The 12,586-nt window shown below is 42.7% G+C and overlaps 3 protein-coding genes across 3 annotated transcripts; 1 reads left to right on the plus strand and 2 right to left on the minus strand.

Annotated features, from left to right (window-relative positions):
* The first annotated feature begins 423 nt into the window (after positions 1–423).
* Positions 424–847, plus strand: LOC123103464 (small polypeptide DEVIL 4). The gene has a single exon (XM_044525060.1). The coding sequence runs from the start codon at positions 500–502 to the stop codon at positions 620–622; it is 123 nt and encodes a 40-aa protein (XP_044380995.1). The 5' UTR covers positions 424–499; the 3' UTR covers positions 623–847.
* Positions 848–3,000: 2,153 nt separating this feature from the next.
* Positions 3,001–5,916, minus strand: LOC123103465 (small polypeptide ROTUNDIFOLIA LIKE 2). Its single transcript, XM_044525061.1, has one exon. It carries the CDS (start codon positions 3,393–3,395, stop codon positions 3,288–3,290), a length of 108 nt encoding a protein of 35 aa, XP_044380996.1. The 5' UTR covers positions 3,396–5,916; the 3' UTR covers positions 3,001–3,287.
* Positions 5,917–9,662: 3,746 nt separating this feature from the next.
* Positions 9,663–10,776, minus strand: LOC123103463 (probable NAD(P)H dehydrogenase subunit CRR3, chloroplastic). Its single transcript, XM_044525059.1, has 2 exons — positions 10,374–10,776; positions 9,663–10,024 (listed from the first exon to the last, which is right to left on the minus strand). Exons 1-2 carry the CDS (start codon positions 10,705–10,707, stop codon positions 9,894–9,896), a joined length of 465 nt encoding a protein of 154 aa, XP_044380994.1. The 5' UTR covers positions 10,708–10,776; the 3' UTR covers positions 9,663–9,893.
* Between the last annotated feature and the right edge of the window lie 1,810 nt (positions 10,777–12,586).

Below are 12,586 nucleotides of genomic sequence, written 5' to 3' on the forward strand. Positions count from 1 at the left end.
AGTGTTCTCCCAAGGAAGTTCAAACAGACAAATTACAGTGGTGTGAGATATCCAAGTACCAAGATAGATAAGCAAAAAAAAAGAGAAGGGAATAAACTACGATACCAGCCGCAAGCAGTAGTGCCAGATACCAAGAACCTTCATCGGAGCCATACCGAACCGCTACTGAATCTGCAGATTTCAACACGTATGCGGCAGGATGAGCTGTCTGTTATCCGAAACGATCATATCCGTCAATAAGATCAAGCTTTTTGTCGGCGACAGGAACAATAACCCACATTCAGATGCAGAGATTTGTCCCCTAAGATTAAATAAAAAGAGGAAATGAAGAATTAGCGCGGTTGCATGGGAGGAAGGGCACGGCATGCTCGCCTCCTCTATAAAAGCCCAGCCCCCGGCCTTCCCAGTTCCACGCCACAGCAAGCTCCAACCAGGGATCAGATCACACAGAGAGCAAGCTCTCCTGCTTTCATCACATCTCTTCAGTTCATCAAGCAAAATGGGGAGTGTGAGGAGCCAAGGCAAGCAAGGGGGGAGGGTGAGCAGAGCTCTGAAAGAGAACAGAGCCAGGCTCTACATCATCCGTAGGTGCATCGTCATGCTCCTTTGCTGGCATGACTGAGCTTCAAGCTGCATTCTCCTCCATGGAACCCATCAAGTCAAAGGGTCCATGCATGGAGAAGTCACACTTAGATAGGGAAGTATCATCAGTTAGTTAGGAGTAGAAGTAGAAGCTAGGAAGGAACTCCCATGCATGCTCATGGCATATTGCTCTCAAGAAAGCTTGGTAGACTAGACATTCTATCAGTTGTTTCTTTACCATGAGTTATTAGTATTTATTTTTCCATTTTTTCTCCACCTGTTTTCCCATCTGCCACCCCTTAGGCAGTGGGATATGCGGCTGTTGTATCTTTTTGGACATGTTGTGTACTGTACCCATGCATGGTCTGATAGAGATGATCCAGTGAAAGAATCAAAGCCGAACATGGACTCTTGTCCTTCTACTATGAAATGAATACATAGTATATCTTCTTTCGTTGTGGAGGTCATACAACTTGAGCTGTCGATAAACTTTTAATCCTGATATGCATGTCTCGCTATATTCGGGAGCTCGCAATATTTCATAGAAATAACCATGTGTCTGTGTGTGGGGTGGGGATAAAACTTCACCTCGATTTTTAAGAAAGAACGATAAGGACAGACCCAGTGCATAGAAGCTCCCACACAAGGTGGGGTCTGGGGAGGGATTACAGGAACCTAGTCTTACCCTTGCAAAGTGCAATGCAGAGAGGCTGGTTCGAACCCAGGACCTCTTGGCACAAGTGGGGAGGACTTCACCACTGCGCCAGGCCTGCCCTCTTAAGAAAGAACGATGATAGAAAAAAAGCCTCACAACTTTGATACACCAAGAATAAAGCACTAGGGTGCACGTACAGCTAGGGAATGAACGGGAAGTCCACAAATGCACTAAATGTAATAACCATATATATATATATATATATATATATATATATATATATATATTATATATATATATATATATATATATATACTGCTTATTGGTTGCGAGAAATTTTGTCCAGATCAATGATGAGTTGAAGTGCATAAGAAAATAGCTTCATAGTGTCTTAAGCAGCAAATAATGGAGTCTATGAGCAGTCCTTGATTGTCCTTTTGTACTGTACTGTAGTGTGCTGCATCGTACGCATCATAGCTAGCTGAATTAACTTTTGCACACGTAGGCGGCATAGATCAGCTAGTTTAGAGCCTAAGCACCCATCAGACGGTATAATATCGTAGGAGTATTATGAATCAATCATCGGCAGAAAGGACAAAGTCGCTAGTTAAGCAGCAGCTGCAGTCAAAGATGTGTAGTGTAGAGAAAACAAGAAACTCACCGGAAACACGGGGGCCATGTCTTGTGGGAGGAGCTCCTGCTGCATGTCTCAAGGAATGGAGATGGGAGAAGAAAAACAAAGCGGCACACAGGATGCAGAACCACAGCAGCGCAGGGCCTGGCCAGGCAGAAGCAAACAGCTGGGCAAAGAGACAAACGCACGAGCAGTCGTGCGCGCGTGCACGCGCGCATGTGCGCCCCACGCACGTACGTACCAAGGCAGCAGGCACATGCAGCACTACGTACATCCCGTGAGTTGTGGCCAGGGCAGGGACCAGACAGCCTCATTTCTTTCAAGGCCAAAAGTGAGCACAGGCTAGTATTGGGTGCCAACATTATCAGCATTTTGCGGTCCAGAAAACATATGATTGATGGTAATTGTTGAGAAAGGAAGCACCAGCGCCTGAAGCACTGAGCAATGCATAACACAGATGTTGCAGTGCCATGCATGGTTCAGTCGAGGTTTCCCCATTGACATTAACTCATGCATGTCATGGTCCAGTACAACAGTCAAGATTTCAGGTACTCTGATTGAGCTTCCGTAGTGGATTCCTGACCCTTGCTGGAGTGGTGTACCAGCTACTAGTTGTCTTTCTCAGAAGGACTGTATGCACAATATCTCAGTTCTCCTCTATGGCAATTCCATTATTCGTGAGATATGCACCAAGCTTAGGGCATGTTGGAGTTGCAATGGTTTCACATGAAACGGTTGAGTTCCTGAAAGAGCAGCATCATCATATCAAGAGAACAACAATGGCATAGACAGCAGCATATCAAGAGAACAACAACAGGTTAGTCACCTCTCAAAGGACCAGGGAAAAGGTGCAATTGCATGGAGATACGACCGCAAAAAAGTGTGGCCACACAGACTGATTCCAACTTTCCATCAAAAGCACAAAGCATCAGATACGGATCACTTCAAACCGTTAAAAAAAGGTATAGCTCGCTCGCGGAAGTACAATTGTTCCAATCTCAGATTGTCATCAACTTGCCAATTGATAATTATCTTTTTTGAAAGATAGCAGGAGAGCTGCTACTATTCATTAAGAGGAAGCGGTAAAGAGTTATCAATCTCAGGTTGTCATCAACTTGCCAATTGATAATTATCATCAACAGTATAACATCAAGTTGAAGCACAGGTAAGAAATGATCTTCACATCAATCTTTCTCCAGTCGTACAAGAAGATGACAGTCTCAGACTACTGAGTTGGATCTCTCCCCCTTTGCCTGTGACAGCAGGCAACCATGGAGAGAAAAAAGGACCTCAAACAATGAAGTCTAGCCTATACAGAGCAACTACACCTAAACTACTCTAACCCTGAAAAATGGCAGTGCCAAAAAAAAATCCTAGAATGGAAGGAAAAAACAAGATCCGTCATGGAGAGACCCATCAGTCGCTCCATCGGAGCAACATGACGACGCAGCGGCGGAAGATGTAGAACCTAGCCCTCTTCTCCCTGAAAGCCCTGTTGAGCTTCCCCTGGCCGCCAATCTTCATGGTATGCTCGGGAAGCTTGGTGCAAGGCAAAGAGAGGAGGAGTGCAGCTAGACAGACAGCTTGTGGACTGGTGGCTAGTGTGGTATGAGATGAGAGGGGTGTTGAGTTGGGGGGCCTTTATATAGAGGCACACAAGGGATGATATGCCATATCAAAAGGACATCATACCCCCCACATGCAGGCAGTTTGTTTACGCACTAGGAGGCACACTTCTGACCCTAAACTTATCCTACTCATTATTCTACTTGCTTGGAGCTTAGGAGCTAGCAAAAGGCTTAAAGTATGCAATGGCCATGACCACCCCAGAGAATTACAGTGGTAAAACCAGACAAGATCAAGTGGGCATCCATCCATCCATGCAACAAAGGCAGATGAAAGGTTGTTTAGTGACTCCAAGAAAGGGACTCCAAAAGATATCCTACCAATGCTTGGAGGGAAACTTCCAGGAAGGTCACCTTGATGCATAGAGTAGAAGTGATTAAGCTTACCAGTAACAGGTGTTAAAACCTGGTAACTCGGCAATTAGGAAATGCTCTACACAAACGACGAAGCTAGGGGTAAAACTCAGACTTCTATGAAACTTGTCTGGTTCCACTTTCCGTGCAATGGCATGGAGCTGTGACTAATTCAAATTATTCTTGACAGATGTTAACGCCTGGTAGTACTGCATTTATGAAATGCTCTACAATAGGCTTAAAGTTTGGACTTCTAGGAGACTTGTCTGATTCCACTTTACGTGCACTGGCATGGAGTTCTCAGTTCCGACTAATTCAAATTATTTTTGACAGATGTTAACGCCTGGTAGTAGTACATTTATGAAATGCTCTACAATAGGCTTAAAGTTTGGACTTCTAGGAGACTTGTCTGATTTCACTTTCCATGCAGCGGGATGGAGCTATGTCCAATGTGGTACTTCCATTAGTCATTACAGCTATGTTTGATACACATCCTGGTGACAGTGATCAAGTCAGCAGCATAGGACAGCAGTAGGATACGAACACATCATAATTCTTGGACTCAGAAAATTGTTTGAGTGGGGAGTCAAGTATATGAGTGCTCCATGTACTTCAGATCATTTTACTCAAACAACAGGTTGTTTTGTTGATGCATCTTAAGAACTGAATAATTTTGAATGCAACATAAAAGTATTTTTCTTTTGTAGTGCCATGAAAACTAGATAGTAACCTTTGTTACAGTTTCCCGTTCCCAGAATTAGAAGTTTCCGTATCACCTTCTAGTCAGATGACAGGGTCCTTGATACAAGACCATAAATTATCTTTGTTTCTTATCCCCCAAACAGCAGCTAGATTGACAATAAGTTCCCTAGATCAAGGTAATTGTTTTCGTTAACTACCGCAAATATCGTTTACATGTCCCCGGTGTAAGAGAGGAAGAGACACAGGGGATATGGCTAGTGTGCAAATCTTGTGACATTAGCAACAGATTAGTGTGCACAGGATATGGCTAGAGTTATATATGCATCTGTGTGGTTATGCACCTAGACTATGCACTTATCTATCCCACATACGTCTTCACTCGACACCTGTAGCTAGGCAAACATCATCCATGCAATCACTACAAGACATCGTTAAGTACAAAAAGGTTGCAAGGGAAAGCAGTAGTTATTACGGGGCTGAACATTAATCATGTACGATGGAATCAAATCAGAAGAAAATCTCCATATGCATTGAACCTGTGTTATGCTACTGAGGCCGTAATATTAGAACAAAACTGAGGATCGAAGATGAGGGCATCACAAAGAAACTTCCTAACTGAAGGATGATCTCAGTATGATCTTGGCCTTCCTTTTTAATAATTTAAAAGGTGCCTTTTTGTAGTCTGCAATTTTCTCAATATAATAAGAGATTTAAAGTGCTTAGTGGAGAATGAACAAATTATGTGCCTCCATTATTTGCTGCATAACTTTATATTTTAATATTTTTTAGGCTTACAATCTGCAGAATAATCTTAAACTAAGTCAACTGCAACTAGTTAGGGAAAAGTAAAGTACTACTTGCCTTGGAACAAGTACTATTAGTGCTTCAACACTTCAACAAAGCCAATCCTAGCATAAAATGTAGAATTCATGAACTCAACAAAAACAAATTCCACACTCAAAGCATATATCTCAACAGCTCAATGCTTATGTTGGGAACCATGAACATATCACAACAAAATCTGCAAATGCAATGAACATAGGCCTTATTAGGGAACAACCACTTAGCTAATAACAATATTAGCAGTAATAAGTAATGAGCTAGGCTGGCAACTGAGGCAGTAATCATTTTGTTGTTTTTTCACTAACAATGATGAACTTAAAGACTTGCAGTCCTAAAAAACACCTTAGGGAGCAAAACAAAATGAACATGTGAGCAACAAGAAACATTATATAAAGATCATCACTTTCAGTAAAAGGTATCGAAGAGGGAATAAACAGATAAAACTGAGCCAAAAATGAACACGCACTCGTCAATCTGTCTTTTGCCCAGCTTAGCCCTCCATTTCCATATAAGAGTAGAATCAACACATGCATTAGAATATTAGATAATGTGCACCTAAATAAACTGGATACTTGATAATGAAAATAAAATTATTACCACTATAGCTAATTTTCTGGATGTGATCAGATATAGATTATTATCCATTTATCCTAAATTTCGAATAACTATTCTTTTGCAACAAACCGGACAGTGCCTTTTTCACAATTTGAGGTACACAGAAATACTTTTCAAATGATACAGCATATGTTTTTGGGTAAGGTAATTTGTTCCTTTCAAAAAAAAATATGGGCATTCAAAAGAACAACACAAGGATGCAGATAAAATACATTTTTTACCGAGTAACACATATATCAATGGAGGTATGCAGGTATCGAACCATCTCTTCATAAACCTCCATTGTACCAATATTTCTCCTATTCGAGGCGGATAAAGCATGAGGAAGTGTACAAACAAATCCCGGCAACTGTAACTAGTCACGAACGGACAACGTGAACTCACACAATATGAAGAATTCACTTTTGGTGTGTAGTTGTGCCTTCAGTATAGCCATTAGCAGATGATGTCAACATTTCTCTCCTCAGCATCCACCATTAAGAATCCAGTGCCCAAGCTATGGATGAGAATATAAGGCCCATCAGAGGAAGGCTTCAAATTTATGTCATTTTATTTTATTTAGTGAAAGAGAGGAAGATTTCAAATGATGGTCTCTGAAGTTAATAGACAACCATGTGTATGGTCGGGAAATTATAAGTTGTTGCGGTAAAGAAATAGTGCTAGACAAGACCAGACAGGTCCCATTACTACAGCCGTGAAAAGATCAAAGAGTTCATCAACCCTTCTTCATATAGCTCTCCATTCTTGCCCTACTATTGTTTCGGTGAACCGGTTTGTCAATCGGTTAGGCAACAACTGTACATAGTTGCATGGGTTGCCTGCATGAGAGTCAAAAAAGAACGAGAACCAGCAAGACAACTGAAGTTAGCTATTGAAACTCTTTAATATCAAAGCTCAGCAAAGTTGTGGCTACAAGGATTAGTAGGAAAGTTGCACCACTAGAACACTAACCAATTGAAGTGGAACAAGACCCGTGCATGCATAAATGAAGAGAACATATCACAGTCAGCAATTCTGGATAAATTGGCATATTCTCAAGTGTGCAGCTTAACAAAATTGCTCGGAGGATAGATAAGTCGGGAACAATATGCCTCCTCTGCAAGTTCTAAGGAAACAAGATCAGATTCTTCAATATTTAAAGAGAACTGGCTTTTAACTCATTTGCTCTTCTACAAAATAACCAACAGAAGAACAAAATAATTAAAGTTGCTCAAAACTAACCAAAGATGCATAAGATCCTACCAACCCGTCAGACAGATTGAAGGCAAGAGATCTTAAAAGTACTCAACGTACGAACACTTATATTTATCTATCCAAGAACATCCTTGTCTGATATAAATGAATTCTTGTGTTGTGTGGCAACTCTAATTGAATTACCAAATAATTCTGCACAGTGCAACTTGCATGATATTATAAGGCTTTTTATGAAAAGTAGGAGCTTAAACAAGTCTAGCTCTAGCCCCAATCCAAAATGCCTGAACAAAAAGCTGGTGAGATCATGGATGCTCACATGGTCTGGTGCATTGCTCAACTCATGGCTGCTTCAGCCATGTTATAAGTTTCGGAATCCATTGCCAATTTCCATCTCTCAAAATGATTGCACTCCAGGAGAGAGAAGAATATATATAAAGAATACAAGCCTGTCTCCTAAATTATATACTCAACTTATTCAACTTGGCTGCGTACTTGCATGTGAGTGAACTCATTCTTCTGTCTCTATAAAGGCACTCCAGATCTTCACATGCTAACCAATTCCACAGACTCAATCAGCAAACCTTTATAGCATATGATCTGCTTTAAACTCTAACAACCAAAATAATTTGTACTTAGCCTTGTAGACATGGGAGCAGAGAGGCTCCTCTGTTGGCATGACTGACTCTAAGTCATCATCTGCTGTTGTCTGGAAAGATAATAAAGGGAAGGTTCGTTAGAGCAGCGGAAGAGTGTCAAGCTCGGATGTATCATCTGGTTGTCTGGACAGGCTCCTTTGTTGGCATGACTAAATAAGTGTTCGCCAGCCAGCATTTGTTTTCAGTCTTGCACCATTTCAGCCAAAATTTAGAGTTTTTTAGGCTGATATAAACCTGCAGGAGAGCCATCTTGTCCAGGAGGTGTTAAGAAAAAGAGACTAAGAGCTAACTGGGGCATCAAGGTGCAGATGCGCACTTGCAAATTGTGAAGTCAACCTCTTCTCCACTCTACCACTGATGAAACATTGCAATATCACTTTCTTTCTGTCTATTTAACTTAACACTTTGTATTGGATTTTTTATGTTGTACATACATCAGTGGTAAGGGAGGTCTAGGTTTTTCATCTAATTAAAGGATAACTGTATCATGTATGTTATAAAAGAAAGGATCCCTACATGTGCAGTCAGAGCAAACTGCGAGGTTTGCTTCATTATAGTCCCTTTTTTTCATCTCCCTGCGGCATCCATTTCACAGCTAAGAAATAGCAAATAAATTACTGTATCAGGTCTTCCGGTTGTTTTCAGTTAGAAGATACCCAACCAGTCACAGTTTAAAGTTTCAATATTGTCATTTTTAGTTAGAAGATACGACCAGTCATAATTTAAAGTTCCGTTGTTGCTAAACCTTGTTCCAGGAACAGAAAACAACAACAAAAAACGAAATCTTACAACGGAAGCTATATCAAACATATCATACAAAGTAAGAAATTGCCACCTGATGTGAAGCATGTGAAAAATTATCTCTCTATCTTCATTAATGAACAGCATGTACAGATCAGCAACATACAAGAGTAAAGCAACAAAAGTTCTTATGGAATATCCAGCGTTGTTCAATTTTGAACATACTGATAGAAGTAGCTTCCTAGCCTATCAGAGATACATGGTAGGACTAGCTGCCTAACCATCAAAAGCTATGTGGATGACAATGCTACCGTTGTAGCGCGTTCATTAATGCTCTCTGGTTTGTCGACCTTGCCCAGTAGAGTTCCTTGATCATGAGCCATTTGAACAACAGAATATAGCTCCCCTTGGCAGGGAACGGAACCACATAGGATTTACTTATGTGCACTGCTCTTGGGGATATTTTATGAGTTGACTTCCCCTTCAACAGTTCATTCTTTTTACTTGTTTTTCTTACTCAGCTGGTGCTTTTGTATGGAAGATCTAAAGGCATACAACAGACATTATTTACGTCAGTGCAGAGACTAAGAGATAGAACAACGTGCCAGGTGTTATGGTTTTGCCTAGTGATGAGGTATTTATTAGAGCAGCAACAAAGCCGAAGTTCACTCACAATTACGAATGCATCGTATAGGTTATTAGGAAAAAGCACTTGGTAATTGCCATCACTCAATGCTAATGTGCTTATATTATGCAAAATTCACAACACTGAAACCTTGAGAGCTACTTTGGGCAACCCAAAAGTTTATCCTGAATTGAAAGAGCTACAAGCCTACAATATTCACGGAAAATGATTCCAAAAGTAGTCAATCAACTATGTAAGGTGTTCACAAAATCTGGAATGCGTACACATCTGTCCACAAAATGTAAAATGCGTAAACATCTGTCAGCCAAATAAGTAAGTGCAGAGATCACATCTGTGCCTTATGTACCTACTTCCCAGTTCTAGCACACAGGATGTAACATAGACAAACTTAGTCTATTGTTCTGCTAATCTCATAAATAGCACAACTATGAAAATCAATTTTACTCATTTCAAGTGAAAAGAAATACACTGTGCCCACATGTTACTCCAAGTTTCCAATTGTAATAAGGCGAAGAAGAGAAGCAGTCGTACAGTTTATTCATACCTTACGAAACAAGCAACTTCAATAGTGTGAACAATATCTATCACTGTTTTTCTTTTCAAGTATCCGCGGCTCATAAGCTGGGAGAAGAAACAATCTAACACTTTACATTAGGAGATTATCCATATCCAGACCGGGAATATCAAATGGTAATTTTATAACTCCAAGGGCGGTAAGCATGAGGAACAGCCACAGAGGAAAGATCTTCATGCATAGCACCAAGATAGACTTTTGCCCTGAGGAGAAGAGCGGTGGAGAACTTAGCCCAAATTTGACATCATAAATTAGAAGTTCAGAACGATGCAAATAGGTAGGATTGCTTATGAGGGATGACGCAAATCTTGTTCAAAATGATTACACGCTTTATCATTTAGTACATAATCAATCAGGTTCTTCCTAGCAATGCAAAAATCCTTAGGCGGTCCATCATTCAGAATCAGAAAGTAAATTTCGCCTTTTCTCATAATAAAAAAAGAGGTAAAAATCGTGGTTATAAATTGCAGTGTAAATGTAGCGCATAATAGCTACTGAATGTAATTGCTGATTAGGATGATGAACCGAAGGGGAATCAGCGTGGCGCATCACCTTCCTGTGCGCGCGACTCGGTGTTGTCGACCACCCACTCGGCGGCCTCGCGGATTCGGCGCTCGGCGTCGCTCTCCGGCTGCCCGATCGGCGTGGAGGCGAGGAGCTCCATGAAACCGGACTGTTTGTCCCTCCCAGAGGCGGACGGGTCGTCGGCGGCGCCGATAGCGCGCCGCACCTCCGCGACGGACGGCTGGGGCGGAGCCGCCGTGGAGGGCTTCTGGGGACGCGACCCCGGCGCGCGCCGCCGGATACGGCGGACGGGGTCCCCGGAGGCGGAGGATGACACGACGGCCAGACGCGGGACGCAGGCGGCGACGAGGTGGCACGCCATGGGGTTTCGGAGTGTGTGACTGCCAGAGCGTGTGGGGCTCCTGCGAAGAGGAACTTCGCAGGCGGATAAAGCTTGTGTTGGTTTTATATTTAACACAGACACAAGGGATCATATATGCACAAGCATAATGTCCCACAGTATCGGATTTATTATGAAAAACATGTTGCAACGCAGTATCGTCCTTCTACAAAATGAACATAAAAAAATACGTTGCAATTTAGTCGTGTCCATATTTTCTTTGTGGGACGTAATGTCCCATCGATTTCATTTAAATACCTTTTTTAATGGCATTTAAGTATGATCCTTTCATTAATTATCATGAAGTCCTCATCCATTTTATTCAGGAATTAAATCTTTGCTTTTCTAATTTAGTAGCCCCAACACATCAAGGCCTATAAATCCTTTCTTTTAATTATTCTACCTTTTTACCTCAAATTCTTCATGTAGAATTTATTAAGACCACAATCTTTCTAATAGTTATTCCACCGATTTACCCATAATCCTTTCTTTAATTAGCCACATTCGTTTAAATATTATATTTAAGCCCACAATCCTTTCTTTATTAGTTCATTCGCTTAATTAGCTCTTCCTAAACATGAGCCTTGGACCTCACCCTTCCCCATCTACAGGAACGAAGGGCGATTTGTGCGAACCCCGGGCTCTCCACCTCGCCGTTGCCGAATCGGCGGCTCCCTCGCCCTCCGTCGGGCGCTCCGGCGGCGGGAGGACGGGGAGGCCCGATTTGCAGCGTGTACATAGTGTAGGAGTGCCTAGGGAGCCAGCCGGTGGCGTCGTGGAGGCGGCGGTGCGACTGGATCGGTTTTTTGCAGGTGTTGGTCTCCCCTTCGACGGCGAAGTTCCAGTGGAGCTCCGCGGTGGACCAGCTCCCTTCTTCGTGCTCGCTGCTCGGTGGAGAGGTCGTGCATGGCTCCCCAGTGCCAGAGATCGAGGATGGCGATTCCGGCGGTTGAAGATCTAGAGAAGGAAGGCGATGTTGAGCGGTGCGATGACGACGACGGCCATGGGTGTAGGTCCTCGGGGGCCGTTGATCAGAGACTTCCTGTTTCGCCCGAGGGCTGCTTCGATCCAAGGCGTCAGCGAGCAGCGGCGAACGGCGCGTCACCGGCTCGTCCACGGCACAGGCGTAGTCGGGTTGAAGAGGGGCTTGGTTGTAATTTCCTTTTCTGTGTGGACCTTTCAGTAATTTGGCCGTTTTAATATCAACTCCTTTTTTCGCAAAAAAAACATAATGACTGCCACTCGTATATTTAGAGTGAGTTGGGATTAGTAAATATGAAAGGTGCATAAGTCTTTGGTTGTTACATCTAAGAGATAGACAGGAGGTCTTGAGTTCAATTCCCACAATGTTGATTTATTTTGACCCAATTATTTTTCGCGGTCTCTCTATGAAAGTCCATAAAAGGCTCATCAACATACAAGTAACTGGCCTAGATCACTTAACGTGTGTAAACCAAACGTAAAGGACTAAACCAAACCAAGAATATCTATTCCCTTTAATACCCGCTCCTTTCTTCGTGCTCGCTGCTCGGTGGAGAGGCCGTGCACGGTTCCCCTGTGCCAGAGATCGAGGGATGGCGATTCCGGCGGTTGAAGATCTGGAGAAGGAAGGCGATATTGAGCGGTGCGACGACGACGGCGGCCATGGGTGTAGGTCCTCAGGGACTGTTGATCGGAGACTTCCCGTTTCGCCCGGGGGCTGCTTCGATCCAAGGCGTCAGCGAGCAGCGGCGAACGGCGCGTCACCGGCTCGTCCACGGCGCCGGCGTAGTCGTGTTGCAGAGGGGCTTGGTTGTAATTTCCTTTTCAGTGTGGACCTTTCAGTAATTTGGTCATTTTAATATCAACTCATTTTCTCACA

The sequence above is a fragment of the Triticum aestivum genome, chromosome 5A, assembly GCF_018294505.1.
Source record: "Triticum aestivum cultivar Chinese Spring chromosome 5A, IWGSC CS RefSeq v2.1, whole genome shotgun sequence".
In the NCBI taxonomy this organism is placed as follows: Eukaryota; Viridiplantae; Streptophyta; class Magnoliopsida; order Poales; family Poaceae; genus Triticum; species Triticum aestivum.

Coding starts and splice junctions, on each gene's coding strand:
- LOC123103464 (XM_044525060.1), top strand. CDS start 500: ATGGGGAGTGTGAGGAGCCAAGGCAAGCAAGGGGGGAGGGTGAGCAGA.
- LOC123103465 (XM_044525061.1), bottom strand. CDS start 3,395: ATGAAGATTGGCGGCCAGGGGAAGCTCAACAGGGCTTTCAGGGAGAAG.
- LOC123103463 (XM_044525059.1), bottom strand. CDS start 10,707: ATGGCGTGCCACCTCGTCGCCGCCTGCGTCCCGCGTCTGGCCGTCGTG. Junction 10,025..10,373: donor CGAGTCGCGCGCACAGGAAG/GTGATGCGCCAC, acceptor TCTTCTCCTCAG/GGCAAAAGTCTATCTTGGTG.